General features: G+C 43.4%; 1 protein-coding gene across 32 annotated transcripts in view; it reads left to right on the top strand.

Moving 5' to 3' along the window:
* The window catches only part of C5H11orf24 (chromosome 5 C11orf24 homolog), a 31,936-nt gene extending 9,756 nt beyond the window's left edge, over nucleotides 1-22,180 (top strand). For all 32 annotated transcript variants that reach the window (XM_035539586.1, XM_035539565.2, XM_050710954.1 and 29 more), the window contains 3 exons: nucleotides 14,782-15,033; nucleotides 19,147-19,263; nucleotides 20,348-22,180. In XM_035539586.1, the coding sequence (XP_035395479.1) occupies nucleotides 14,877-15,033; nucleotides 19,147-19,263; nucleotides 20,348-21,519 (1,446 nt within the window). In that variant the 5' untranslated portion in view covers nucleotides 14,782-14,876 and the 3' untranslated portion in view covers nucleotides 21,520-22,180. The remainder of the gene's footprint in view (nucleotides 1-14,781; nucleotides 15,034-19,146; nucleotides 19,264-20,347) is intronic.
* The last annotated feature ends 3,397 nt before the right edge of the window (nucleotides 22,181-25,577 follow it).

The raw sequence follows: 25,577 nt of genomic DNA, 5'->3' as shown, positions 1-25,577 counted from the left end.
AAATGCATCACTTATGCAAATATTTTGTTTTTGATGGCTAAGGGTCATTGCTCTCTTTAGGTGCAGGCTAGCCATGCTATGCAACAGGACATGCAACTTGGTCACAGCTTCTGGTTTCAAAGAGGTTTTCTCAGTGTCCCAGTTTGATTCTTGTCCAGTCCTTTCTGCATTGAAAGAAAATTCACCTTTTTTAGTACCTTGACAGGTTTTTGTAGGGTTTGATCCTTGTTGAGATTTGATGTTAAGATTTGCTCTGTTGGTTCATTTCACGTAAGCCTAAAGACAGGATTCTGTGTGAAATGCCGAAGTACATCTTTTAAAGAAGTTAAGCGTCAGAACTCAGTCGAGCTTGTAGTAGTATAGTTTGAGTTAGTTCTGCATGCTTGGCACGGGGCTGGCTTCTGTTTGTTCAAATGTTAACTTTGGAATGACAGAAGAGAGCTGCAAGAGCCTGAGGGCTGTTGCCCCACAGGCAGTGGAAGCGTTCCCTCTGTTTCTTGTTTATTTATGCTTGGAAGTTGAGATTCACGCTGCTGAGGCCTGATGCCCTCCAGTTGCTGACAAAGGTGGGAGGTTGGTATTGGTTGTGACCTTCCTTCATAGTGCCTTGGTCCAACAATATTTTAAGGCTCAGGGAACCAACCTTCTCTGCCTTTTTGCCTTCTGGTGGTGAGGATTGGCATTGGCATTACCAGGAACAAGCTGGGAGTTTGCTTTCGGCTTCTTACTAAGACAGCCACAGCCTTCCACAAAGGACCATTTTCCCTCAAATACTGAGAAGAGATGAGGGTTTTGCAATGAACTGACCCACAGCAGAGAGGGAACCTGAAAAGAAGACTGCTGGCCCTATGACCCATGTGTTTGCTTAAAAGATGCCTCCAGAGTTTTCTCTGATCTCCTCTGCAAACTTTGAGATTTCTGGATGATTTAAGAAGCAAACACGCTTCAAAGGTGTAGACAGTTACCTTCGTCTTGGGATATATAATATCTTAAAAGAATAGTGATAGGTTTTTGAAGCAATTCCGTACCAGATTGGGAAGAAAGCCTAAAGTAACTTGCTTGTGAGAGTGAGTGAAAGCATCCCTCCCACCCTGCAGGATAAAAATTCTGACAATTGGGAAGGGCTTATCTTTTCATGGCTGTAGCTGTTCCTTCTGCCAGGGCATATGTTATCACTCTGAGGTTCCTGTCCTTCTGTATGGATGACTTTGTTGTTTATGGGACAGATCTTGGTTTACCACAAATCACATTGTACTGAATCAAGGAAATCTGAGCTGGTGCCAATTCACTTTGTGCACTTAGTTCTCAACCTGCCTAGTTTACTGGTGTGGTTCAGCGCTGCTTCATGCGTAGCTAAACAGCCTTTAGCAGGAGCAAGAGTTGCCAAGAGGGCAAGGTTGGGTTTGTGGGTGGAGGCCCCAGCAGACAGCTGATGTCCGTCCTGTGTGGTGGACTTGTCTGATGTGTAGTTCTGAGGATCCTAAACTTGCTTTGAGGGAGGAGGCTGAAAAAGTGTTGTTCCCTGGTGTTGACTGCCTGTGTCCCCACTCATCAGCATTTACAGCCTCTTCTCATTCCAGGTTTGCAAAGACTCTAGCAACAAACTGGATTTGGAGCAAAAGGTGGTATTTGGTCAGCAGGAAGTACATGTTAATTCAAGTGTGAATTGCTTCATTTTTGACATGTCTTTTGTTTTGTGTTTGATTTCATTAAGTCACAGCCTGTTCCACTTGTTGAGTCCTGACCTTTGGGGGAATTACAGATGGGATCAGACTGGTTTGTATTGGATTAGGATGGAGCTAAATTCTTCAAAAAATGCTGTTCAGTGTATTGAAGAGGGTGGTAAGAGTTAGTACTTGTAGTGTGGCTTTCACAGACTTGTCCTTATCCTCGTTTTTGTTGTCCATGCTTGGACAGCCTCCCCCAGGGCAGTCTCTCAACTCAGATAATTAGTGTATGCTGACCTCATTTTTGGACCGTGGTGGGCTATTCTTGTTATTCTTTTGGCATTTCTAGTCCAGTGTTCCCTTCATTACATGATAAGAATATTGTTGGCATAAAATCAATAGCCAGGAGTTTCTAATGGGTTCAGTCTGTGCTGTTGCTCTTAGGACGCAACTGGAGAAGTAAGACTAACTGCTTGCTTTTGTTTTGAGCCAAGGTGTTCTAAGTTGAGAGAGGACTTCTATCTTTGTTTTTCAAAGTAGAAATCTCTGATCAGTGAAAGGCAAAGTACCACTCAAAGGGATGTTATTCTAATAGGCGTGCAATAATGTTGAAAATCTGTTTGAAATCTGTGTTCAGGTATGTATCATATCTCAGCCTGCTAGGTCTGTCTGTGTTTGGAAGTGAAGAGAGAAAGTAACAGCCAGCGGAGTCCATAGGATAAGGATAGAAACGTGTAACATACTGAAATACTTAGCAGAGCTACACAAAAGTCTGTGTGGGTTCCTTTAGGAAAAAGATCCCATCAGTTTGAGACATATCTCTTCCAGCTGTGTTTTGCAATTGCAATTTTCTTGCTGTAAAATGTAAATTGATAAAAAGCATCTATGTTGATGAAATCCATTTGAACTGTGTTTGTCTTGGTGTTTCTTTTTATGAAGATCAGACCCTCTTCTCTGGTTCTACGAAGGAGGAGGGAAAAAAAGGAAATGGACATTCTCTAAAGCTGCAGAGTTCTACTCTGTTGAGGCAAAATTTCTAAGTAATGGTGGTATCTTATTTGATCAAATAGGGTAGGTGGGAAGATAAAGCAGACCTGGTATTCAGGTCACTTTGTGAAATGGTTTTGGGGTCCTTGTTAGCAGCATCATAGGCGGATCTTCTATATCAAGTTCAGAAGGGTTCAGAAAAACTTACTGCTGCGTGTGCAGCCCCTTTTCTATGAATGAAATACACTTTGTACAAAGACAGTTGTACTGGGAAAGCTTTGAGGAGCTCAAGCCAAGGTTATTTTACTTAATTAATCAGTGTCAGGAATCAAAACTTAAATAGATTCCTCTGAAACTGCAAAGAGGGAATGTGGGATGAGGTGAGTGAGCACATCAGTTGCCACGTAGGAGACACAGACACAGACACAGATTTCTAGGTTGGAAGAGACCTCAAGATCATCGAGTCCAACCTCCGACCTAACACTAAGTACTCCACTAAACCATATCGCTAAGCTCTACATCTAAACGTCTTTTAAAGACCTCCAGGGATGGCGACTCCACCACCTCCCTGGGCAGCCCGTTCCAATGCTTAATAACCCTTTCGGTAAAGAAGTACTTCCTAACATCCAACCTAAAACTCCCCTGTCGCAACTTTCGCCCATTCCCCCTCGTCCTGTCACCAGGCACGTGGGAGAACAGACCAACCCCCACCTCTCTACAGCCTCCTTTAAGGTAACTGTAGAGAGCGATAAGGTCGCCCCTGAGCCTCCTCTTCTCCAGGCTGAACAAGCCCAGCTCCCTCAGCCGCTCCTCGTAAGACTTGTTCTCCAGACCCCTCACCAGCTTGGTCGCCCTTCTCTGGACTCGCTCGAGCACGTCCATGTCCTTCCTGTAGCGAGGGGCCCAAAACTGAACACAGTACTCGGGGTGCGGCCTCACCAGAGCCGAGTACAGGGGGACAATCACCTCCCTAGACCTGCTGGCCACACTGCTTCTTATACAGGCCAGGATGCTGTTGGCCTTCTTGGCCACCTGAGCACACTGCTGGCTCATATTCAGCCGACTATCAACCAATACTCCCAGGTCCTTCTCGGCCAGGCAGCTTTCCAACCACTCATCTCCCAGCCTGTAGCTCTGCTTGGGGTTGTTGCGCCCCAGGTGCAGGACCCGGCACTTGGCCTTGTTGAACTTCATACAGTTGACCTCAGCCCATCGCTCCAGCCTATCCAGATCCTCCTGCAGAGCCTTCCTGCCCTCGAGCAGATCGACACACGCACTTAGCTTGGTGTCATCTGCAAACTTACTGAGGGTGCACTGGACGCCCTCATCCAGATCATCGATAAAGATACTAAAGAGGACCGGCCCCAGTACCAAGCCCTGGGGGAAGACCTGAGACAAGTGACCCAAGAGCAGAGAACCTGCAGAGAGGGTCAGAGCAGCTGTCGGTGCCCTGCTCCCAGTCTGTGTAGCCAGCTGAGTGGTGCTGAGCTGGTCTGGTACTTCTACAGGTGCTGCCTGGACAGCCACAGAAATCAGTGAGTAAGGAGAGGGAAGGATGTATTTATCACATGTATGTTCAGATGACTGCCAGGTTTAAGTTTAGGTTGGTGTATGGCTTACAGAAGGCTTTTGTTGGCTACGAAACTCCCACAGGGAAGGCCAGCAAGGATTAGGAGAGCTGCCATTGAATTTAATTCTCCCATTGTTTAGAAAAATAGATGTGGCTAATCTTCTGCACCCACTATGCCTGGTGATTTCCACATCTTTTAAGCTGTCAAAATCAAAAAGCAGTGAGGCCTGTGGCCAGCAACCTTTATTTGTTATTGCTATGAATGTCTTCCTAGCTTGGAGATTTTGGGACGAATCCTCTGATTTGTGTCAACGTATATACGGTGAAAAGCTCCCCTGTGTCAGACTGGTTTGTGATAATCTGGAATGTGTGATAATGTGTTTTTGCTGCATCTCACCTGGCACCCCTTGCATATAAAGCTACCTTTGTCTTTTAACTAGAGTTTTATAGTTTAAAAAGATGACTCCTACGTTACAGAGGTTTTTGAGTTGTTTTGCTTTCGATAATAACTTACAGTGGAGGCAGGATTTTTGAATTAAATCTTTTGATTTAACTCTCCGTATTTTAGGATTTGTGCAAAGATTCTGCATCCTTAGAGAAAAGAGAGATCCGAAAATGCTCTCCTTAAACCCAATTCTTTCAGTGTTGAGCAAAAGTTCCTCTTCAGTCATTGTACTGGGATCACTCTCTGACCATTGCCATGCTGTCTGAACTTCTCTTTCTGAGCTCTCCGTGGTGTTGCCTTATGCCTTTGTAATGTAGGGTGCCATCACTTCTGAGCATGGTCCTGCTCAAAACCCTGCGCAGTCTTAAATTCCTGAGCAAATCTGCAGACCTGTGTGTTCTAAGTAGAGGTGTTCTGTTTCTAAATGCCTAAAATTAGCATTACAGCTACGTGAACCTACAGAAGAGCATAATGATTTCTCAAAAATATCTGAAGTGAAAGTTGACGTTGAAGTTATTAGCTTCGGTGAAATTTAACCTGACCTGTATTGCTAGCAAATTGCTGACTTGTAAAAATTCTGCAGGGCCAGGAGGTAGGTGAGTGACCAGACATTTAACACATTTGTGGTTTTATTTGTTCAAAAACTAACACCTGGTTAATTGTACCTTCAGGTTGAAATCCCTTCTTAAGTCTCTCTTAACTCTGGACTTGGGAGTTTCAGATTTAATAACACCTCAGACCAGTTCTGAGTGTGCATGCTGTGTTTTAACATGGGAGTGCTGCTTCTGGCTTCCAATGCCATCTATCAGGAAGCACGAAGCACTTGTACTGCAAAGTAAATGCTTCTCTAGGTACTTAGAGCCCAAAAACATGAGCTTGCCTCCTACCCACGTAGAAGGGTATTTGATCTGTATTAGCTTGGTGGCTGCGGAGTTCTGGGGTGATTTCTTTTTGGGTGGTGTTGAAAGCTGTTTAATTTGAAACATGTGGTAGCAGATGCCCAGTGTACAATCTCTCCTGTTCCAATGTGACAGCAGTATTTGCTATCTTTTTTTGGGTACGGATTATACTAGGGAAGGTTGCAGTTTTGCCATAGCGCACATTTTTATTCCTTGGAAGAATTTGTGTTGACAGATTTATTGTCCAGATCCAGCTTTATGCAGTTAGCATTTGGCAGTTCATTTTTCTTTATATTAAAATGGGATTGTTTCAGATATTCCAAAACAAGCCATATTTTCACAAATGAAACAGCTGTCCAGTCACTTTTCACAGGAAAAGTCCTGCGGAGTAGTAGTTCTCACCATCTGAAATGCAGAACTTGGCAGTGAACATGGGCGAGGAAGGATGACGGGTGGTGGTAGACGGGGAAATTCCTGTTTTTTAGGCTTTAACATTTGTTTTGTCAGAGGTAACCTGTGATGGGCATAAAGTCTTAACAGTGCCAGTGTGGGCTTTTCTCACTAGTTAGGTAAGAACTGTGTGAGCTGCCCCGTGCTCAGAGGAAGAAGTGGGGAGTGCAGGTGAGGAACTGAGGCAGAGAAAGACAGAGGCAGTCAGTGATGTAGGAGATGAGTCAAGCTGATAACATTCAAAACAAAACTAACCAAAAAAGAACAACCACAAAAACCACCGGGGCTCTATCTGCCCAAGATTGTGAATCAGTAGCACTGCCTCGTTTCCACGGGAAGCTGGAAGTGGAGAAGGAACCTGAGCTCTGGTTTTGTCAGCTGTCAGACATGGGCTGTAACCACCAAAACTTCCTTCCCCTCTGCGTTGTTTGTGGGGGAAAGGTTGTTTGTGGGGCGAGTTGCTGAAAGTCTCGAACCTAAAGAATATAGCCCTTTATCTGTGTGAATGAGGTCTGCCATTCAGACTCTCTGATTAATCTGCCTGTTGCATGGAAATGGCTTTCCATTCCTTGTGGAGCATGGTAGCTGCTGACCTTGCACAGATGCTTCTCCCTGTTGCTGCTCCCAGTGAGCTCTGCAGAGCACAGCCTGTGATGTACAACATCGTTTGTCAGTGTGAAGCCTGAAGGGCTTTATACTTGGGAAACTTTCACATGTCAGCCAAGTCCCAGTTTAATCACGGAGCTTCTCAGCAGATCTTGGAGTTCCACCCCTCTTAGAGAGTCTTTAAAATGTTTGTTTTAATTATGTAGAACATTTTGGAAGTCTCATTAAACATTTGGCCATTTACAAGCAAAAGAATAGATTTTCTTGCATAAGTGGCAGCTGGACAAATACTGTAGCAGCTGCAAACTTCTTTTAAAGATCACCATTTCCGCGCCAGTCTTCAGAGGTTGCAGCAGTTCAGGTAGCCTTGTCAGAGGCTGTCTGCTCAGTGGCTATGGTTTATCCTTTGCTTCTTAGCTTAACATCCATCTAAGTTGGTCAGACGTGAATCTGGAGGGGGTGTTGATGACGCTGAACAAGGATGCTCTGTTCTTTTAAGTTTATAGTTTGCAACTCTTGGCATCTTCGGGCTCATTCCCTGGAGCTTGTGAATGTTACTGCAAATGCTGCAGTTGCATTTGCTGTGGGCTGTGTGCCATGCAGGCTGGTGGGGGATTCAGCCATAGATGGGGACTAAAATGACTAAAATAAGATGGGGACTGAATGAGGGGGCTCATATTTAGGGGCAGAGAGGATGTATAATCTTGTGACTGCTTAATTAAAATGTTTTCAGTTAGTGGTTTGTCCTTAAGAGTCAGTATGGTGGAGTCTTTGTGGACTCAGGCAAAAAAAAAGAAAGTATGTATCGTACAAAGTCATTTTAGTGGATGTGTATAGGGAGAAACATTGGAAGAGCAGCAGCAGACCCTACTGATGTCTAATGCTATCCTACCAGCTGCAGTAAGGGAGTGCCTGCTAATGTGGAAGGATGTGCCAGCTCTTCTGTAACACGTAGCCAGCTGTGTGCTGTTATGCTCTGAAGAAGCTGTGTAATAGGAGGAGGAATATAAATGACATTCTTCCGGGCGTGAGCTGGCAATGTTTGCTCTTTGCATTGTATTTCAGAGGACGTGTAACTTGTGTCGGGGTGTTGCAGCATCAACATCAAGCATCAGGAGCGTGCTCCTCTTTGTGGGAGGGTCTGGTGCCCTGTGAGGTGCAGGGAGATATTTGCCTACCAACCTTTTTGCAGAAATTACTTCTTGGAACAAAAAGATCCAATTTTAGTTAAGCCTTGTAGAAAACGAGCGGTTCTTACACATCTCTCTCCTCTCCTTGTGGTGTGCTACTAGAAATCTTGTGAGCCGCTCAGGGTAGTGAAGAGTGCTTGGCACCAGCAGGAGTCTTGAATGTTCTTCTGGGCTCATGTCAATGCCAGGTGTTGATCAGATTCAGCTTGTTGGTCCTGAGCCTAGCCTGGCCTATGTATCCATGGCTGATTTTTAGGCACAATTTTCTTCAAAACTCCCTCAGAGTGTAGAATTTTGCCTGTCCCACCTCAGTCACCCTCCCAGAGGAGCGTTTTGTTAATACTGGAGAAATGATGGAGGCATGGGGAGTCTGTCCTGGAGCAGCGAGCAGACCTTTGACCACGGCAGCCTTTTCTGAGGAAGTGGGGAGCTTCGCATGTCTTGTGAAGTACAGTTAGAGGAACTGTGCCCAGAGCAGGGATCCCCTCCAGTCATCAGTGATGCATTTGCTGCCCTGTAACCCATAACACTGTCTGCTTCACAGCCTCTGGTCAGCTCTGTGTGTGTTTATGGCAAGTGACATTTTGTGGAAACACCTTTGTAATCTGTCATTAACTTTCCTTGGAGACTAAAGGAACTTGATGGCTTTAAAGCTGCTGTTCAGAGCATGATGTGACTTCATCTGGCCATGCTCTGCTGACCACGGGTGGTGACTCAACAGGAGATGCAGGGGAGTACATATTAACAGAGGCTTTGAACCCACAGTTCAAGCTGTATTTACTTGCTCTGGGGCGGGTTCTTTGCATAATGTAGTTAAATCATTTTCAAATGATCTAAAGGGCCAGCTATTTTTTCTCTAGCACAGTAACGAAGCGTTGTTGTTCCTGCACATTCTCAACCTGCTTTGGGACTGTTATAATTCATGCATGACAGACACTGTTACAGATACAAATCATGACCAAAGTGAAGTTTTGTTGAAGGGATAAGTAGCTTCCTGCCATTATCCTCATCCCTTTTTCTTGCCTTACTGATGCAAATGCGATTCAGAAATCAGCCTCATTTACTTTGTTGCTGCCCCTTCTGTCTCCAAACCTGTACGTGTGTGCCATTTCAGAGAGAAACTTGGAAAGCCAAATGCTCCTGAAGATTGCAGAACAGATTCTTTTGTCTCCTGTGTTCTGGCCTCAATTCACAAAACGAGATGTGTTTGTCTTTCCTTAGCAAAGCCTGGTTTAATTCTGTTTTCCAAAGAGTGAAATACAGCACTTGTTTTGAGAGTTGATGGCACATGAAATATTTAGCAGCAATTGCAAGTTGAAACCAGGCCTTATGTCTTTTCAATTTAATGGGAGAAATAGCACTGTTATTTATGGTATGTATTCCACCCTTGTCTTCCCTGCTTTGCTGTTACCCTGAGGACCCCATGATCCTGTGCTGTGTCCTCATGTTATTTCCCTGAAGGACAAGGAGTCTTGTTCAGTTGCTTTCGGCTCTGGCCCAGCCTGAGGGAGCATGAACTGCACAGATATCTTTCTGGCAGTGAAAAGAGACCACGGTACCGGCAGTTCAGTGTGCTGGGTGCTGTGGCCTTTCTCTGGATTCCTCTGTAGCAAGTCCATACTGTACGCTGCCTGCTCTGTGCCTTCCTACCCAGGAGGATGCTAAATCTCAAGGTTTCCTTTCCACCTTCTGTTAGAAACAGGTAGAGATGCTCCAAGGGAATGGAAAATGACTTCTTTGCAGCTCTCTGACCTCATTTCATGTTATTACGAGTTTCGGAGCAGTGGCTGCTGACTCTTTGACAGCTCGAGGGAGCACATGTTGCCCTAAATGACTTGCTTTGTTTGCGTACTTTACACCTCTGATTTCTAACAGCCCCTCTCCCTTGTCCCATGTTTTTCTCTAGGTGTGCCTCTCTCCTTTTGTCATGCTGGGCTCCACCTGTGTCCAGTCACTGCATGCACCTTGCAGCTGCTTAACCAGGAGCATCTGAGGCTAGGATGGCATGGAGACAAAGGGTTTATATTCCAAAGGCTTTGCTCTGCTCTTGCAACATCACTCCCAATCAAGTAGATGTTGTTTGAAACAATACTTTGATTTTTTTTTTCTGGATTCCTTGGCTTCAACTACAGGGAAATCAGCAAGAAGGGAGGAACACTTCTGAAACCCAGCAGGCAGTGCCTTCTGGTTGTGTGTGTACATTGCAAAGTCATCAGTCATTCAGTTGTTGACTCAAAGTTATTCTGGTTTTCTAGCGTGCTTGTTCCCCGCTGAGTTATAGCCACAGATGGTAAAAGTAAACTTTGCACTTCTCAGAGTGTAGTCTTTTCCCAGATTTTATTCACTCACCAGCTTTTGTGGTTTGGTTTGACTTTTAATTTCCTTGGAGATGCTTTACATATGGAAAAGGTAGTGCTCAGTGTGAATTTTGCTCTGATTTCTCAAAATTGCTTCCAATAGGAATACTAGTGTTCATCTCTTCCTTCATGTTGTCTCTGACTATACAAGAGAACGGTTTCATCTGGGGAGCAGCATGACCTGGAGGGGAAGCTTTAGCTAGTACTTCTCTGGGATGTAGCTGTGTGGGGTGAATGCTCTGTGGACTTTGTAGGAGTACAAATGGAGCCATATGGGACTGGTTAGAAGCGTGAGGGGAGGGGGGAAGTAAGGCCTATTTTTTGTAATTATAAAAGGCAGTGGTTATGTTGGGAAAAATGATCTGTAAGTAATTGTGATTCCTCCTGTGGATGTATGAGATTGTGCAAAGGTAAAAGAGGCAAAAACACCCCCAACAACATGCTGGCTGGAGGTTCTGATATTTGATACAGCATCCCAAGTGTCATCTGGACTGCATTTAAGGTATGACTATGTCTGATTATCCCCTCGCTGGCATCAGGGCGTCATTTAGAAAACAGCCCTGTGTTCTGGAAGAGGATTACGGTTGTGGTACTGGTACTCACTTCAGCAGTTTAAGCACTTCAATTAGAAGGTGCCTTACCTGTAGCTTTCTTTTGAGAGCTTGTTGTGTCAAGGTGTTGACTTGGATGCCACCCCTTCCAGAGGTCATTCAGACCTGAATGAAGTTCAGCGTGGATCATGGTGATGGGAGAGTGCTAGTAAGCCATGCTCATTGCAGCAGAGAGCTCACAGCATGAGATTTTGGTGGGTAAGGTAGATCACCACAGGGCCTGGAGTGGCTTTGTACTTGCTTTGCTGCAGCCCGAGCTGTTGAACCCCTCACTTGAGCGAGCACAGGGTGTGCTTTTGCCAAGCACTGAGTGCAGCACTTAGGGGGACAGCTGTGTTGCCTGAGGTCAGAGATGCATCGTGTGTCTTTGAAAGTCTCCATGATGGTTTCTCATTGTTCTCTGTATGTTTTGAGAGCCTCAAGCATGGTCCAAGTCAAGTTCTTCTGCAGTTGGGACCCTCTGTGGTAGGTCACCCTTGTGAACCAAACCCTCTGCACCACTCATCAAGAGCTCCTGAGAGCTTTGGGCTGCTGCTCGTTAGCTTTGGGTCTTGCAGAGCAGGGAGTGTTCAGCTTAATGCTCACATTTCTGTAATGAGCATCACTTGGCCCCTGAGGAGACTGTGCTTACTGAGAGGGAAAGGGGAACTGCACTGAAGGCAGGTGTTTCTGATGCCTGAGCTTGGTCTGTCCTCTGTTACTGGTGCTGGCCTAATCCAGAAAGGCTCCCAGGTGCTTTGGAAGGAGTGAGAGGCACTTACTGGGATTTTGCTCGCTGGAGCTGTTGCAGTTACATGGGACAGAAGTCAGCTGGGGCTGGCTGGCAGGGGCTTCTGGCCTGGTAATGTGGTTGGGGACACAAGACGCTTCTGCGTGGGGGACAGTTATCTGTGCTGACAAAACAGCTTCTAGACCTCGTGTGATTAATGCACAATTGTACAAGTGTATGAGTTCCTGGGTCAAGGCTGGGAGTCATGCAGTGTTAACTGTGAAATGCTGCTATATCTGCATTTTGGAAATGTAATGGGAGACTTATTCTTTTGGGATTGCTTACTGTGATTACAAAAGTAATGCTAAGTGATATATCTATAATAACGAGAGAGCTCTCTGTATTTGTTTTAGTTGCTATTCCATTTTTTTGTATAAAAAAAGTAAATGCATACATTTATTGCACAGCCAGTTCATTCCTGTTGACACTTTAGGCTATAAAATATAATTTCTAGTAAGTGCTCTTACCTTGAGAAGTTTACTGCAGACAGAAACAGGACTGTCTTTAAAATGTAAAACTTACCCTTTAAGATCTATATTTTTTTCCTGTGGGCCAGATACTGCTTGCTGAATCTGTGCCTGTGAACTTAACAAACAAAAAAACCTGCGGTTGTTTCTGCCCAGCATTGACAAATAGTGCTCTGAGTATCTTGATAAAGTACCTACAGTGTCTGCGAGGGAACCCCAGATTGCCTGCTTCAAGTTGAAGGATTCAGAGTTTACAGCAACCTTTTTCTGGCTGTCAGCTATAGAGATCTGTTTGCTCTAGGAAAACGTCTCTTGCAGGCAGAGTATTTTACATCTTCCCTTTTTCCTTACTGTCAACTGGAGCTTTCTATGGTTAAACTATGCCGAAGTGCCTTGCAATTCAGAGCAGTAGGGTGAGTATTGAAGTTACCTTGAGGGAGTAACACAAATTGTTTCCCCTTTCAGATTCCCAGACTCAGACTTCTGAAAATGTGGAACTGCTTTCCCAAACTGCAGACATCAGCATGCTGTGTTGCAGGGCGCTGCAGTTGTGCATTGCACAGGGCTTCTCTCCTGTGTTGATTCTGTTTCAAATCCTTCTAGCTCACCCTTGGAAAAGCCAGGGAGTCCTTGGCCGAGCTGGGGCTGGCTGTAAAGCCAGTGCATTCCCTGGCAGGCAGGACTAGATGGGGCTGGTGAGCTGCCTTTTCCCACCAAGCTTCTCGGAAATATTTCCAGCTGCCAGCTGGGACGACCCAGGCCTGAACTTCTGTCTGAAGTGAGAAACCCACTCACACAAAGCAGCCATGCTGCTGTGTGCCTTTACTCCAAGGAGAGAGCCACGGAGCAGTGTGTGAGCATAGTGCAAATCCTCCGCCATGCGTTCCTTTGGGGCTCCCCCTGTTCTCTGCTATAGAGATCCTCCATCTATTTTCAACAAACAAAATAGCAATTTTTTCACTAGGAGAAATAGAAGGCAGACAAGAAGAGGGTTTGGGGGAGCAAGTGGAGCTTCCTGGGGGAAGTCGTAGGGTGCCTAGGGATGCTGAATTTGATGCACTGCAACTTTCTATCAAGTTTTGTCCCTATCTTTGACCTTTTGATAGTCCGGTGCAGACCTGTATGTTGTGTATGTGTCCTTTGTGAAATCTGGGGGAGCTGTTTACACTTCAGCTTTTTCCAGGCAGGAGAGTTTTGAGTCGAAACGTCTGCTACCGTGTTCAGGTCTTCAGAAAGTAGAGCAAGGAGAAAACTTGGAAACAAAAGTTCCATCGAGAAAAGTTTCATTGGGGTATCAAGATGTCACAATCTGGGTGTAAGAGTAAATATTATCTTGGAGGCATTTTTTCCACAATAAAGATTAACTCAAATTCTTAAATTCACAAACATAGCTGGGAGTAGGGTTCAGAGCTCAAGGCAAACCTTGCGGGAATGGCTAAGTCAGGACTGTAGCCTGCTCCCAATGACCATTGGATATTTTTCACTATGCTATTTATACCTTTCACGCATGCTGCTCATTCCCTGAGCTGTGAACTGTGAGTGTCTTCAAATGCAGCAGTCATGTAGACCTCTGAGATGTCAGGCATAGTTAAATCTCACCACTCTTTGGAGGCCATGACATTTCTCTTCATGACTGCAGGATGAGAGCTAAAGCTTGCTTCAGCAGTGAGGAAGAGTTGCCCTTAAAAACTACTTAGGGAAGAGGCTGATGTTTAATCTGGTTCAGGCTGGATTGTTTGGAAGTACCTGTTCATACAAAACTTAAAGAAAATCTTGGAAACAGTAGGGTAAATCTAGATAGAAGCTGGTGATCTGCTCTGAAGTCAACAGGAGTTCCTCCAGTGACTGCCAGGGTGAGAGCTCATCCACAGAGACAAAAGTCTCTTGTGTGCATTGGGAGTGAAGAAAAGGCTCTGCCTATTTATTGTTTTATGTGGGGAAATGGAAGCTTACTGTGGGTGTGGATCTTCTTCACTAACAGCTGATGTCTGTGTAGCACCTTGGAAGATGTGAATTACTGGCTCTTGCTTGTTTTGAATCAACATTTTTGACAATCAGCAGGAAAATTGAAGCAGGAATGAACCAAACCTGATTCTTGGTTTTGACTGACTTGGTGTAAAGGCAGGGTGTCCTGGGTATAGTCCAGGACTGCCTATATTATCATTATTAACATCATCATTATTATATAGATGCCTGTAGTATCAGTGTCCTCAAGCTGGTCAAAATGCTTCTGCTGAGCTTGGGAACAACACAAAGGGTTCCAGGATGAGCCAAAAGGTATCATGTCTGTGTTGCTGTGGGCTTTGAGTTCGGCTTTGTGCCTACCGACTGTTTGACAGCAGTCAGATAAACTCCTCCAGATGAAGTCAGAGCAAGAGGCAGCAGAGCTCTTCCTGTTCTTGATGCTGATTTTGACTGAAAATGATAAATTTCACATTTTTCTTTAAAACGTCTTTGCTTTGCGACGTTAGGGAAAATGAAGGAATAAAGTATAACCCACCGCTTGCAGCTTTTGTGTTGAGTTGTTTTCTGTTGGTGTCTGAGAAAAGGAGAGCAAAGTACTGTTTCCAAAGAAAGACACTGAATTTGGGGATCGGCTTTTTTCTTTCTGTCTCTGCTTCATTATCAGTATGTTAATCCTGATAGTGATACTTGCCTGCCTTATGCACGTTTTATTGTCGTTCTTACTGATAGGAGTGTCTTTAGTAAAACACTTCAAGTGTAGCCTTTTGATAAAAACCAATCACTTTCTTTTCTTTGTAGGTATGTTGCAGTGGATCTGAAGGTGATACAAGAAAGCATTCTACCGTGCAACAGGCTCCTGGAAAGGGAAGCCTCCCGGCAAGGCAACCCTGAAGATGTGGACTGCCATTGTATTCTTCCTGCTGATTTCCTTCTGTATATGTGAAAACAGATTTCCTGTCCTGAAAGGAAGAGGAGTCCATGTAGTGCAAATAAACAGGCTGACAACTGAAAAGCAATGCAGGCAGGCTTGTAAAGGCTCAGCTGCTTCAGGTGAGGTTCTCATCCTTCAGTGGGAATTCCAGCTGGTGTTTCTCTTTATTAAAGGTCTCTTCTGCTCCCCTGACAACTATTTATCTTAGTTCCAGTTGTTTACAGGCATTTACAATTATGGCTTCTGTGTGCAGTCCTGTGGTGCTAAATAATTTCTGACAGCTTTAGTTAAATTGAATCCAGAGCAACCATTTCCCAGGGCCTTTCTAGCTTCCGTAAGAAACAGCATTCATGTGCTCTTGGTGTGAGCTGGTAGCGTGCAAATGGTGTTAGGTCACTTGAGTTGAAGGATGATTATTCCATGCTGCCAGATGTTTGCAAGTGAACAATGCTATAGTAGACAGCTGCACTGGAGTGAGTAGCCTTGTGTGTGTTTTATCCACCTTAGAAGAAACTGGTTGTTAATTATCCTGCAACCAAGCACAGCATTAAGACCAGGGGATATGACAGCCTTCTGGTGTCTGCCTCTGAGATGTCTTTAAAAAAGCATTAAACTTTTAAATGAATCTTTGAGAGGTGTCCTTATTAAGGACCCTAACTTATCTAGCCACATGTCAAAACTTGTAGCATTTAAAAAAATCAGTGGTGCTGTGGTTGAGATGAGATGGTGGATGAATGTCTGACAGGTTGCTAGGAACATCATAAGGACTTTTTTTTGATGCTTAGAGCTTAATTATTTTATACATGAGTTTGCTCTATCCCTTCACAGTGGAAAGAAAGCAGCTTTGCAAACTTCTTGTTGTTGTTGTTTAGGAGATAAAATGTGGGTGGGTTTGTTTCCCGGGCACCAGAGCTTCAGAGCTCCACAGAGAGCTGACACAAAGACACTGTGCTGATACTTGGGGTCTGTAACACTACATGTTTATCTCTTCCACCTGAGAATCTCTAAATGCTATGGATGTGTCATCTTAACTTCACAAGATCTTTATAAGGGTAGAGAAGGTGCTACAGCTGCCTCTTCCAGAGGAGGGAGCTGAGGAACATCAGGAATTCAGTCTGTCATCAGGGTTCGGAATGGAGCGCATACTTTGCCCTGTTGCTGACTTCAGCCACTTTTTTGTACTCATCCCCTTGTTCCTTACTGGTATGGTGTTTCATAATGAACAAGTCCTGTTGTGTGTTAGCTGTGTTGGGCAGAGGGGGCTGAGGTTGTAAAATTAGGTGACCTGGTCCGTCATTGAGAAGCCATGCAAAAATAACTCCCATAGCATATACTGCCCTTATCAGGTTTTACATTCTGTATTAAACCCACTGAAGCAATTTCATTCCTCTTTCTTACTTGGTGACCAGTCTCTTGCTTTATGTCTTGTTATCAGGGAGAAAGAAAAGATACAAACTCTTGGCATAAGTGTATAGTCAGGTGCAGAGAGATCATCTGGAGACAAAGACCTGATGTCTTTTTTTTTTTAATGATTTAGCTTAAGGTTTTAAGATCAACTTTACTGCTTTTCTTCTGCCTTTCTGGAATGCCTTTTTTTGGTGCTTCTTTTTTTGCCATTTCATTACAGATGTGAGTCCAAAGACTATTGAATATTGCAATAATTACACCTACATAACTGTAAGTAAAGGAGCAGTGGTTGTGATTTTAAAGGTATTAGTTTTAAGTTGCAGGACAAGGTTGCATGAAGAGACATCTTCATAACTACGTTGCTTAGAGAAGTGGAAAGATCACATTCCTGGCTGATCAGTCTCTCTTCTGTAGTTTGAATTTATGAGAGGAGAAGAGCCCTTGCTGATACAACTTCGCTAACTTAGGGAAGTAGTGTAAATGTCACAAAGAACCACTTTTGTATGTTAACATCTCAGGTGTGTCCTGCAGAAAGGAGGGGGCTGGCTGGAAAATTCTCCAGGGCTGATAGCAGGGGTAGTAACTTAATCTCCGTATGTTTTCTAACATAATGGGTTCAAGCCTTCAGATGCTGCTAGGGAAAGTGTTACAAGATGGAGAAAGTACCCATCTCAGCAAGAATATGTCAGTTGAGGATTCCCAGTTTCCTGATGAGCAAGGTAAGCACATGCTGGGGAGTCAGATAAGCTTGTGCTCTTCCCTTTGCATCCCCAGACATATTCTAGAGTCCTCCCAAGATGCTTCTGTGGTGGTGTACAGGTCTGGATATCTCGTCCATCTGAACAGGCTGGTTCAGAGCGGAGCCACCAGGTCATAATTCTGGGCAGTCTTGGATGCTCTGGGGAAAATAAAGGGAAACTATGAGATGTCTGCAAGAACAAATACTCCTGCTTCCACTATACATGTGCATACTTGGCTTCTACTTGCATTTGGGGATCTGAGTTTTCTTTCCAGTAACAGCAGGTTTAGAAATGAAATAATCCACTTCTGCACGGCAAGACCTTGATGTCTGCTGCCTATATGCTTTCCTTTCAAAATATGTATGATCAGCTTTTGTTGTATCCTTCCAGTTTCTGTCTTTTTCTGCTGCCCCTTAATTAGATATGAGCAAAGAGGAGTGGCAGGGCAGCAAGTGTCTTGCAGTGGAAACAGCAGCCAGGGCCCTGGTCTGTAACTCCAGCTCTCACCAAAGGGAGCACTCATCAGTCCAGTTCTATGGAAACATTCAGTTCTTCTGGGATGCAGTTGGGTGCAGTTCTGATGGCAGCAGAAATCAGGCTGCTGAAAATGTTGACCCCATCAGTCTTTTCCTGACCTGACTTATTAGATATTTAGCTAATACAAGGTATGCTGCTGGCTTTTTTTATTTTACCCAAGAAATGAGAACTGACACTATTTACAGTAGTAGACAGTCTGTGATCCTCTGCTAGCATGGTCCTCAAGCAAGGAACAGGAGGTGGGATTAGGAATCAGAGCACGTTCAAACATGGTTTCCTGTCTGAGGAGGGGACTTCAGTATAGCCTCCTCTGTGTGCCTGTTGAAGCTCTTAATTTTATTGCTTTTTAAGTACCAATTTTCAAGTGTTTGAATGGTTTCATTGACTTTCTTAACATTTTATTTGGTAACTCAGTAATATGCCACTTTGCTAGTTTCTTTAGGGCTGTCAAAACAGACTACAGTTGTCGGTACAGGGATTTCTCCAAGTTCATAAATTTTCCACAAGCTCTTTTAATAACTGTGGTAATGTAAATGTTTTATTGTAAAAGTTCAAGCTTCTCACAGCCTTAATCCTCAGTGAGGGTAATTCCCTTTGTAGATAAGAGCTTTAAATATAGCCATGTGTACCACATGTGTCTGTTCTTTGCCCTTTCCTACACTTCTAATAAAACACAAACTTCTACTGCCATACACTTAAGTTCTCTGATCTACTGATGGGTGGTCAGTTGGGTACACATCTGCTTCATCCCAAACTGAGAGCTATCTTCTCCTGTTGCTTCTTGTTACAGCACATGATATTTCCCAGTCCTAGAAATGCATTACACACAAGGTAACGAGTTAGAAAGGATGACAGGAGTGGGAGTTCCTTCTGTGATGACTTATATGAGCTTATTTAACTTTGTGTTGGAATTTGACATACTGAAAGGCAATTTCTTTGATGGCTCCCCTGGTCAGTGGTATTATTTTTCAGCAGATGAGGAGTACATTTGTGTAACTTCAAGCACTGAGGTGAGAGCCATGTCTTATGGAGACATACGAGAGATGTCACCCATCTACCGTGGGTGACAGTTATTATCTCATTTGCAACTCGCTTTTTCTTCCTCATTAAGACATCAAGGTGAATGCTAGCATATAAATGGGGTCTGTCCAAACTCAAAGGAACATCTTGTTATTGTCTGGGTAATCAAATTATTGTTAGACGTTGGCTCCAGGGGACAAGCAGGTTGGTAGGCTGCAGCTGCTATATATTAACTCCAGTGACTTTTCAGTTATTTTGACTAAGGTTGAGTCAGGTTCCTTTTACACCGTACCTTCCAGATATTAGTTGGTTTTTGTTTTAATTCTTCATTTACAGCCATGAAGCAATATGTTCAGTTATGCTGTGTGTAATGATCCATTTTCTTATTTTATCTGGAATTGTGTTCTTTGGTCAGGCAAGGTTTTGAAGAGCCCAACTAAGGTAAAGTCTGTTCTGGCCTATTGGATTTTAGGGGTTCTGTGTTGTAAGTGGCTAATAGTCCTGATACCTGCCTTCTGCTGTTTTTAGGTAACCATCACTGCAATTGGTCAGTGCCCTACCAGAATCGCTGCATCCTCTTGCAGTGTCACCAGCTAAGTGTGTGCCAAAATGCTGGAGAGCAAGAAATCAAAGATCTGCTTGGAGGTAATGCTATGCTTCAAACTCTTGCTAAATCCAGGATCTGGTCTGTTTGCCTTAAATTTAAACCTTGACTGGCTTTCAGATAAAGGGCGATGGGTTATGAAATACCTGCAGGATGAATCTGTAACTGAAAAATGTTTTACGAACAGCTCTGGTACTTAAATGTGCATAATATGTCTTTGGGTAACTTTTATTGGCCTCTCCATGTGAAAGGCATGATTCATTCAGCCCATGTGCACTCCACATTCTGTCCTTAGGAAAATAAAGGCATAACAGATGTATTTATTATTTTTTTAAGAGAAAGGAAAAATGTCTTGGCATTGTATTTTCTGAGATTGCCAGGATTTTTGTGCCAGAGGCAGAAGGCTGCTTATATAATCAGAGCAGTCTTAGTAGCAGTTGCTCATGGTCACTTCTGAGTGCTAGGGTCTTCAATTTTAATTGACTAAGTAACAAAACAGAGCTTGCTCATAATCAAGGAGTTGATCTTTTAAAGTATGTTTCAAGAGTATGCCATACACAGGCTTAAAAAAAATTGTTCATTGTTCTTTTGCATTGGCAAAAGTTTCTCTGCAACATAGCAACCAGACCTCTGATAAGCAGATGGGCTTTATGTCGCAATAAATCTAGATGACTAGTTGTGAAGGAGGTTCTCCTGAGGTATGAAGGTATATGTGGAAATTGTCAGTTTTGAGAGGTGAAAATTAGGAATCTAAGCATGAAGGGCTTATTGAGAATGTGTAACCTGATGAAAACATAACACTGCTTCTTCAGAGCTGGTGTTCATGACGCTGCTCCTTTTGTGAATGTTTGTGTTGTAGCTCTGTACTTCATTACCCTCCTTTCATGGAATTAATTCCCTGGTTGGGCAAATGCCAGAGGTCTGTGGCAGGGGAAAAAAAAAAGTAACCCAAAGGGATGCAATAAAGGCAGGGGTCTGGGTTTTCATGTTGTTGCTGACTTTGGGACTGATTCAGTCCAGTTGTACTGCATGTACTTCAGAATACACATTCTGGTTTGCACGTGGGAGTGTGAGGTCAGATTTTGGGCTTCAGAGTTTTATTCTTACAACTTTTTTTCTTTTAAGAAATCATCTTTGGGGAAAGGGAAACAGTCCAGTTTCACCACCAAAGCTATCCACAGAAAATGAAGAGGATGGTGAACGCACAGATTGAACAATACAACAGAGAGAACCTATTTTCCTCCACCACTCAGGCTCACAAGATTTACTTGAGGCAGTTGGCTGTGAATTCAGGTTATCCTGAAGCACCAAACACAGGAAAAACTGCAAGCAGTGTTAGCACCACCACCACAACTGTCAGTGCTACCACAGTTGTAACGATGGCTGGTACAAGTGCAACTGTCCCCAGTGCAGCTAATGAAAAAACTGCCAAAGCCTCGAATGCTTCAGGAGTGCTCCTTCCTGCTGCCATGTCATCCACTGTCCCTTCTCCCACTCCTACCAATGACACTGCTTCCACTTCCAGGAGTATCACCAAGCTCCTGACCACCGCTGAAAAATTAGGAAATGATAGCTTTGGCTCAGTATCATCCCCCTCTTCTGCTCCCATCACTGCCACTACTGGAGCAGGTACTCAAATGAATCACACTGAGCAGTTTAGCACAGCCACCAACACGACCAGCGCTCCCCACTCCAGTAGCCTCATTACTGCTGGAGCTGGCCCGAAGACAATGAGCACAACATGGAGCACAACATCAACCACGCTCACCCGACAGGATGCAGTGACATCTTCCACTGCTTTTATTCGTGTTGCTACGTTCAGCTCCTCAGTGAGTCCACATTCTGTGAATTCAGCGCTCCCCATGTTGCCAGAAACAAGTAGAGCTCCAACATCCTCAAGTGAATCAACCTCTTCTCAGGGTTCTACGAGAGGTGCCATGGGTTTAACTAGTGGTCCTACAGCACAAGCTACAACTGGGCATGGAATAAAGTCAGTATCTCTCACTCCTTCAATCAAACATACAACCACCACTCCAGCAAATGCACCTGGAACAACAACTTTGAACATTGCAAAGACTCGGGACACAAACAATGAGTATCTTCTCATTGCTGCTGAGCCTCTGACTCAGTACTTAGTGGATAAAAGTTCGCTTCTTGCAGTGCTTTTATTTGGTACGTTTTTTTTCATAACTGTCATAGTCCTTTTCCTTATGCAGGCTTATGAAAGTTACAAAAAGAAGGATTATACGCAAGTGGATTACCTGATCAATGGAATGTATGTGGACTCAGAGATGTGAAAGGGTAGGGATAAAGCAATGGGCAGAAGAGATGGAAGGGAGATTAAAGGCCTACCTGGCTTGTTTTTCTTTCCCATTTGCCTATAACAGAAACTGAAAGTGCTTCCAAACTTAATTCTGGTGCAATTTAGGAGAAATGCCATGTACTGTATTAAGAAAAATATATATTTTTTATTCAACTGCAACAGGTTGCTGTAAAAAATAGTCGTTTTTAAAACCTTTCCATAACGTGCTATAGCTTTGATCATTATTTTTCATTGTAAATTACCTATCAAGGGGTAAGCCATCATCGTCTGAAAATGATGTGGCACTTTTTCAACTGTTTACATTACAAATTCATCATGTTTCATTGGTTTCATGTGTGTTTCTTTCTGAAAACAAAACAGAGGATGCTCTCACCTTTTACAAAATACTCTGAAATCACTTGATGAGAAGTATGAAGTATTGCCACAATGGGGAACTTTTAATCTAATGTGTTATATTTCGGTACGCTTCTAGCTTGTAAAAAGAGGTCTGTTTACAAGACATTGTAAACACTGTTTACTGCTAATCCAAGATACCTTTTTCACTAGGGAGCAGATTACCGTGCATCTTCACTTACATGATCTTATTTTTGTATTCACTCAATAAATGGAGCCCTGAAAGGGCATATCTTGTTGCATTTCTGTTTTCATTCCTGTTCTCGTCAGCTTAGAAGCAGACAAGTGGCCTTCTGGGGCTTGTGCCAATGAGATCTATTTGAGTAGTCGGAGTACAGGGTTTTAGAGGACTGCAGTGGAGGTATGAATGTGTCACAGAAGATGCTGGTTGTCTTTCAGGGTATGGCTTCTGTTCCTTCAGAGGATTATGCTGCCAGTCTCCCAGTTATGCAGAGACACTTGCCTTAGTGTGATTATTAACTTCCATGCATAGAGCATCAGGCTCTTCTCTTGCATTCAGGACCAGCACAGAGCATTTGGTAATTTGGTAACCCTTATTGTACATGCACACAGAGAGCTGACCTCTGAAGATCTGCAGTTGAGAGGGAGTAGAAAACAATTTGTGTTTTTTATACATATATATATATATATATAGTATTCTTCAGCAAACAATGAATTTTGAGCAGAGTGTATATACTAGCAGCAAAATGCTGGATCAAGGTGCATTGTATTTCTTTAACTAGATTGTCTTGTATCTCACTTCAAATTAGTTGTCTTCTCTTTGATCCTGCTTGCATGTAATCTTGAGGCTGATAATAGGCAAACCTCAGAATTTGAGCTGTTGGGTTTTGGTTATTTATCCAAATCCTTTGCGTGTTTAGAATTTGAATGGAGTCTGTAGCCTGGAAAAGGTTACCATGACTTGTTCATCATGAAGCTGAAAGTGCTATGAAAACAGCTCCAACTAGCACTGGCAGCAGCAGAGGCAAGGGGTGGTTGGAAGAAAGGAGGTGGAAGGTAGTTTCCTGAGCCTTTTCTGTTATAAAAGGCTTCTTAACACTGCTGTGGGTTTGGGGACAACATTACAGCAAATAGAGTATCTTGAGGAAAGATATTTACAACCTGCCTGTCTGCGTCTGACTTCATTTTACCATTTTACAGTGCTTTTGCATAGACAGCATCTGCATTCCAATAAGTTACAGCATCTCTCAAAGCAAAAAGATAGTGTGGTTTTGGGAGCCACCCTCATTGGAAGGCTTGTTGTGTAAACCACAGTTCACACGGTTTCCTCAAGAAAGAGTTTGAGGGGCTGACTTTTTTGTTGTATTTTAAGGTTATTTTTAATCAGTGCCTCTCCTCTAAAGAATGGAACTGAACCCTAATTTTCTTAATCTTCCCAAAGCTGCCCATGTGCAGCATCTGATGCAGTAAAGCGCTGGGAAAATCCCTCAGCATGCTTGCATCCTGTCGAGGTGCTTGGGCCTCTCAGCACGCTGCTCTGAGCTATTAGCAGACATCAGACAGATACTCCACAACTGCCAAGTCCAAAGACTGATCTTTAGGTAGGGATCTCAGGTTTCACCTTTAATTGCATGACTTAAGCAGGTGAGTCACTAACCACAGAGCTGAGCTTGTGGTCTGTGCTGTGGTCCAGATACTGAGATAAGAGCTCTCAGCTCCCTGCTGTCTCCCAGGTAAGGAGTTGGGTGTTACCTTGGATTCAGTTCTCTACTTTTTCTCCTCATTTGGGCTTCTCAAATAGAGCCATGCATTGAGGTAAGCTGAATCCAGGCAGTAGTGCCTTCTGTTTTAATTTCTCACAGTGTAAGTGAATTCTCCTTAAGAAGTGCCTTCCTGCATAAGGAGCTGCTGTTGCAGCTATTATCTAGTGCTCTGTAGTAATCTTTTTTTTTTTTTCAAATGTCCTGAGCCATTTCCACCAGGGCAAACTGATCATCAGGCTTGTAAGAAACAGGATTTTTTTGAATGAACTTTGCACCAACTGGCCTTATTTCTTTTGGTCTCTGTGGATTTCTTCATAGAGGAAGACCAAAAGTTGGACGCTGGATTCTGTGGAGTGGAGCAGAAGCTTTTAAAGTTGCATTAGATTTTTGTTCTCCTCTTTAGAGAAATATTAGTAAAGAGATATTAGAGCCCTGTACTGATTTATCTGAGAGAGCTGGAAAGGAGAGGAAGGGGCCATTACTTTAGACTCTGAAAACAGTTTTCTAAAAACAGACTTTCTAGGGTTTGTTTATTAAAAAACAAAAAAAAACCCTTCAGGGATAATTTAAGTATATATAATATAATTATGAGAGTTGGAATTGGGTTACAACTGTATTTACAATAGTCCTAGGGAGTTTCTCATGGATGGAATGAGAATGTTACAACTGCATCATAGCTAAAAGAAACCACTACCATAAAAATCTTTGTGGCTTCTTAACAGGTTCTTACAGGAAGGTAAGTACTCATCAGAAGCTTATTGCAGTTCCCACAGCCCTGTGTGTGTTTACATCTCAGTCTCCTCTTCAGATACTGGCACAGCTTGTCTTTTTTGTTCTGATTTGAGTTACGGCACTTCCAGCTGTGAATTAATGTCTCGGCAGAAACTGAGGTTTTTAGCGTAAGTTTGAGTGCTAGATCACGTCTTGCCTCAGTGCAATTTTTTAACAAGGTAGAGATCACCATATGTACCATAATGATACTCCAAGTGTGGTGCCAGCTGGAGAAAGGGCAACTAGGTTTTTCTTTGCATCCCAAGGGTTTTGTGAGACATGCTCAGTTCATGCATTAAAAATAATTAGGTTGCAGCCTGGCCTCCAAAAGTCAAGGTGTATTTTCTGGTTTGTATATTGAGACCAATTTTAAAGATTTGGCAGCTTTGCTCATTCTGTAATGCTTTTGCATTTAGCTACTCAACAGGAGGGCAGTGGGACTGTAGAAGCTGGGCTGCCCATGCTGCCTTCCCAAGGGCTCTGCTCTAGCCGTGGCTTGATGTGCAGGTCAGAAAGAATTAGAGCTTCTTCCCTGCTGTCTCTTTTTAGGTTGGAGGCCACCAGCAGCAACCAGTTGCTTGGTAATTTCTACCTCAAACTTTTTGTTTCTGTGTGGGTGAAAGCCTGCCTCCCAGCATGGCTTTGCTTGTTTTGGTTTTGAGTCTGCAACTGGTGGCAAAAACAATTCCATTTTCTCAGTACGGTGCTGCAGTAAGAAGCTAGTATGCTAAACAAGGAAATACAACGCCTTTTGAAAGTTTGCTTGCTGAATTCATGGTATAACAATAGACGGGGTCCTACCAAGTTATCTAGAAGACATCTGCCAAGGCACTGCCAAAAACAACAGTGCTGCTGTGAAGCATACTATACCTGATCCACATTTGGTTTCAACCTGTTGCATGGCCTCTTAATGAAACACAGGAATATCCTGGAATTAAATTTAGGTTTGATTAATTCTAAATGCCATCTCCCTATTACTTAATTGCCTGTATTAGAAGTATGATGCTCTAGACAGCGGAGAATAAAGGAAATAATGGAATACTGAAACATGGAAAAATAGGAATGAAGAACTCATAGACTGAAAATGTGTGTTTGTAATATGCCATGTGGTGTCCAGAGTTGGGGAGCATAAGCAGAACTCTCA

This window comes from Cygnus atratus, chromosome 5, assembly GCF_013377495.2.
Source record: "Cygnus atratus isolate AKBS03 ecotype Queensland, Australia chromosome 5, CAtr_DNAZoo_HiC_assembly, whole genome shotgun sequence".
NCBI classification, from domain to species: Eukaryota; Metazoa; Chordata; class Aves; order Anseriformes; family Anatidae; genus Cygnus; species Cygnus atratus.
Note: the sequence above shows the minus strand (reverse complement) of the source record. Positions and strands in the feature narration are given on the sequence as shown.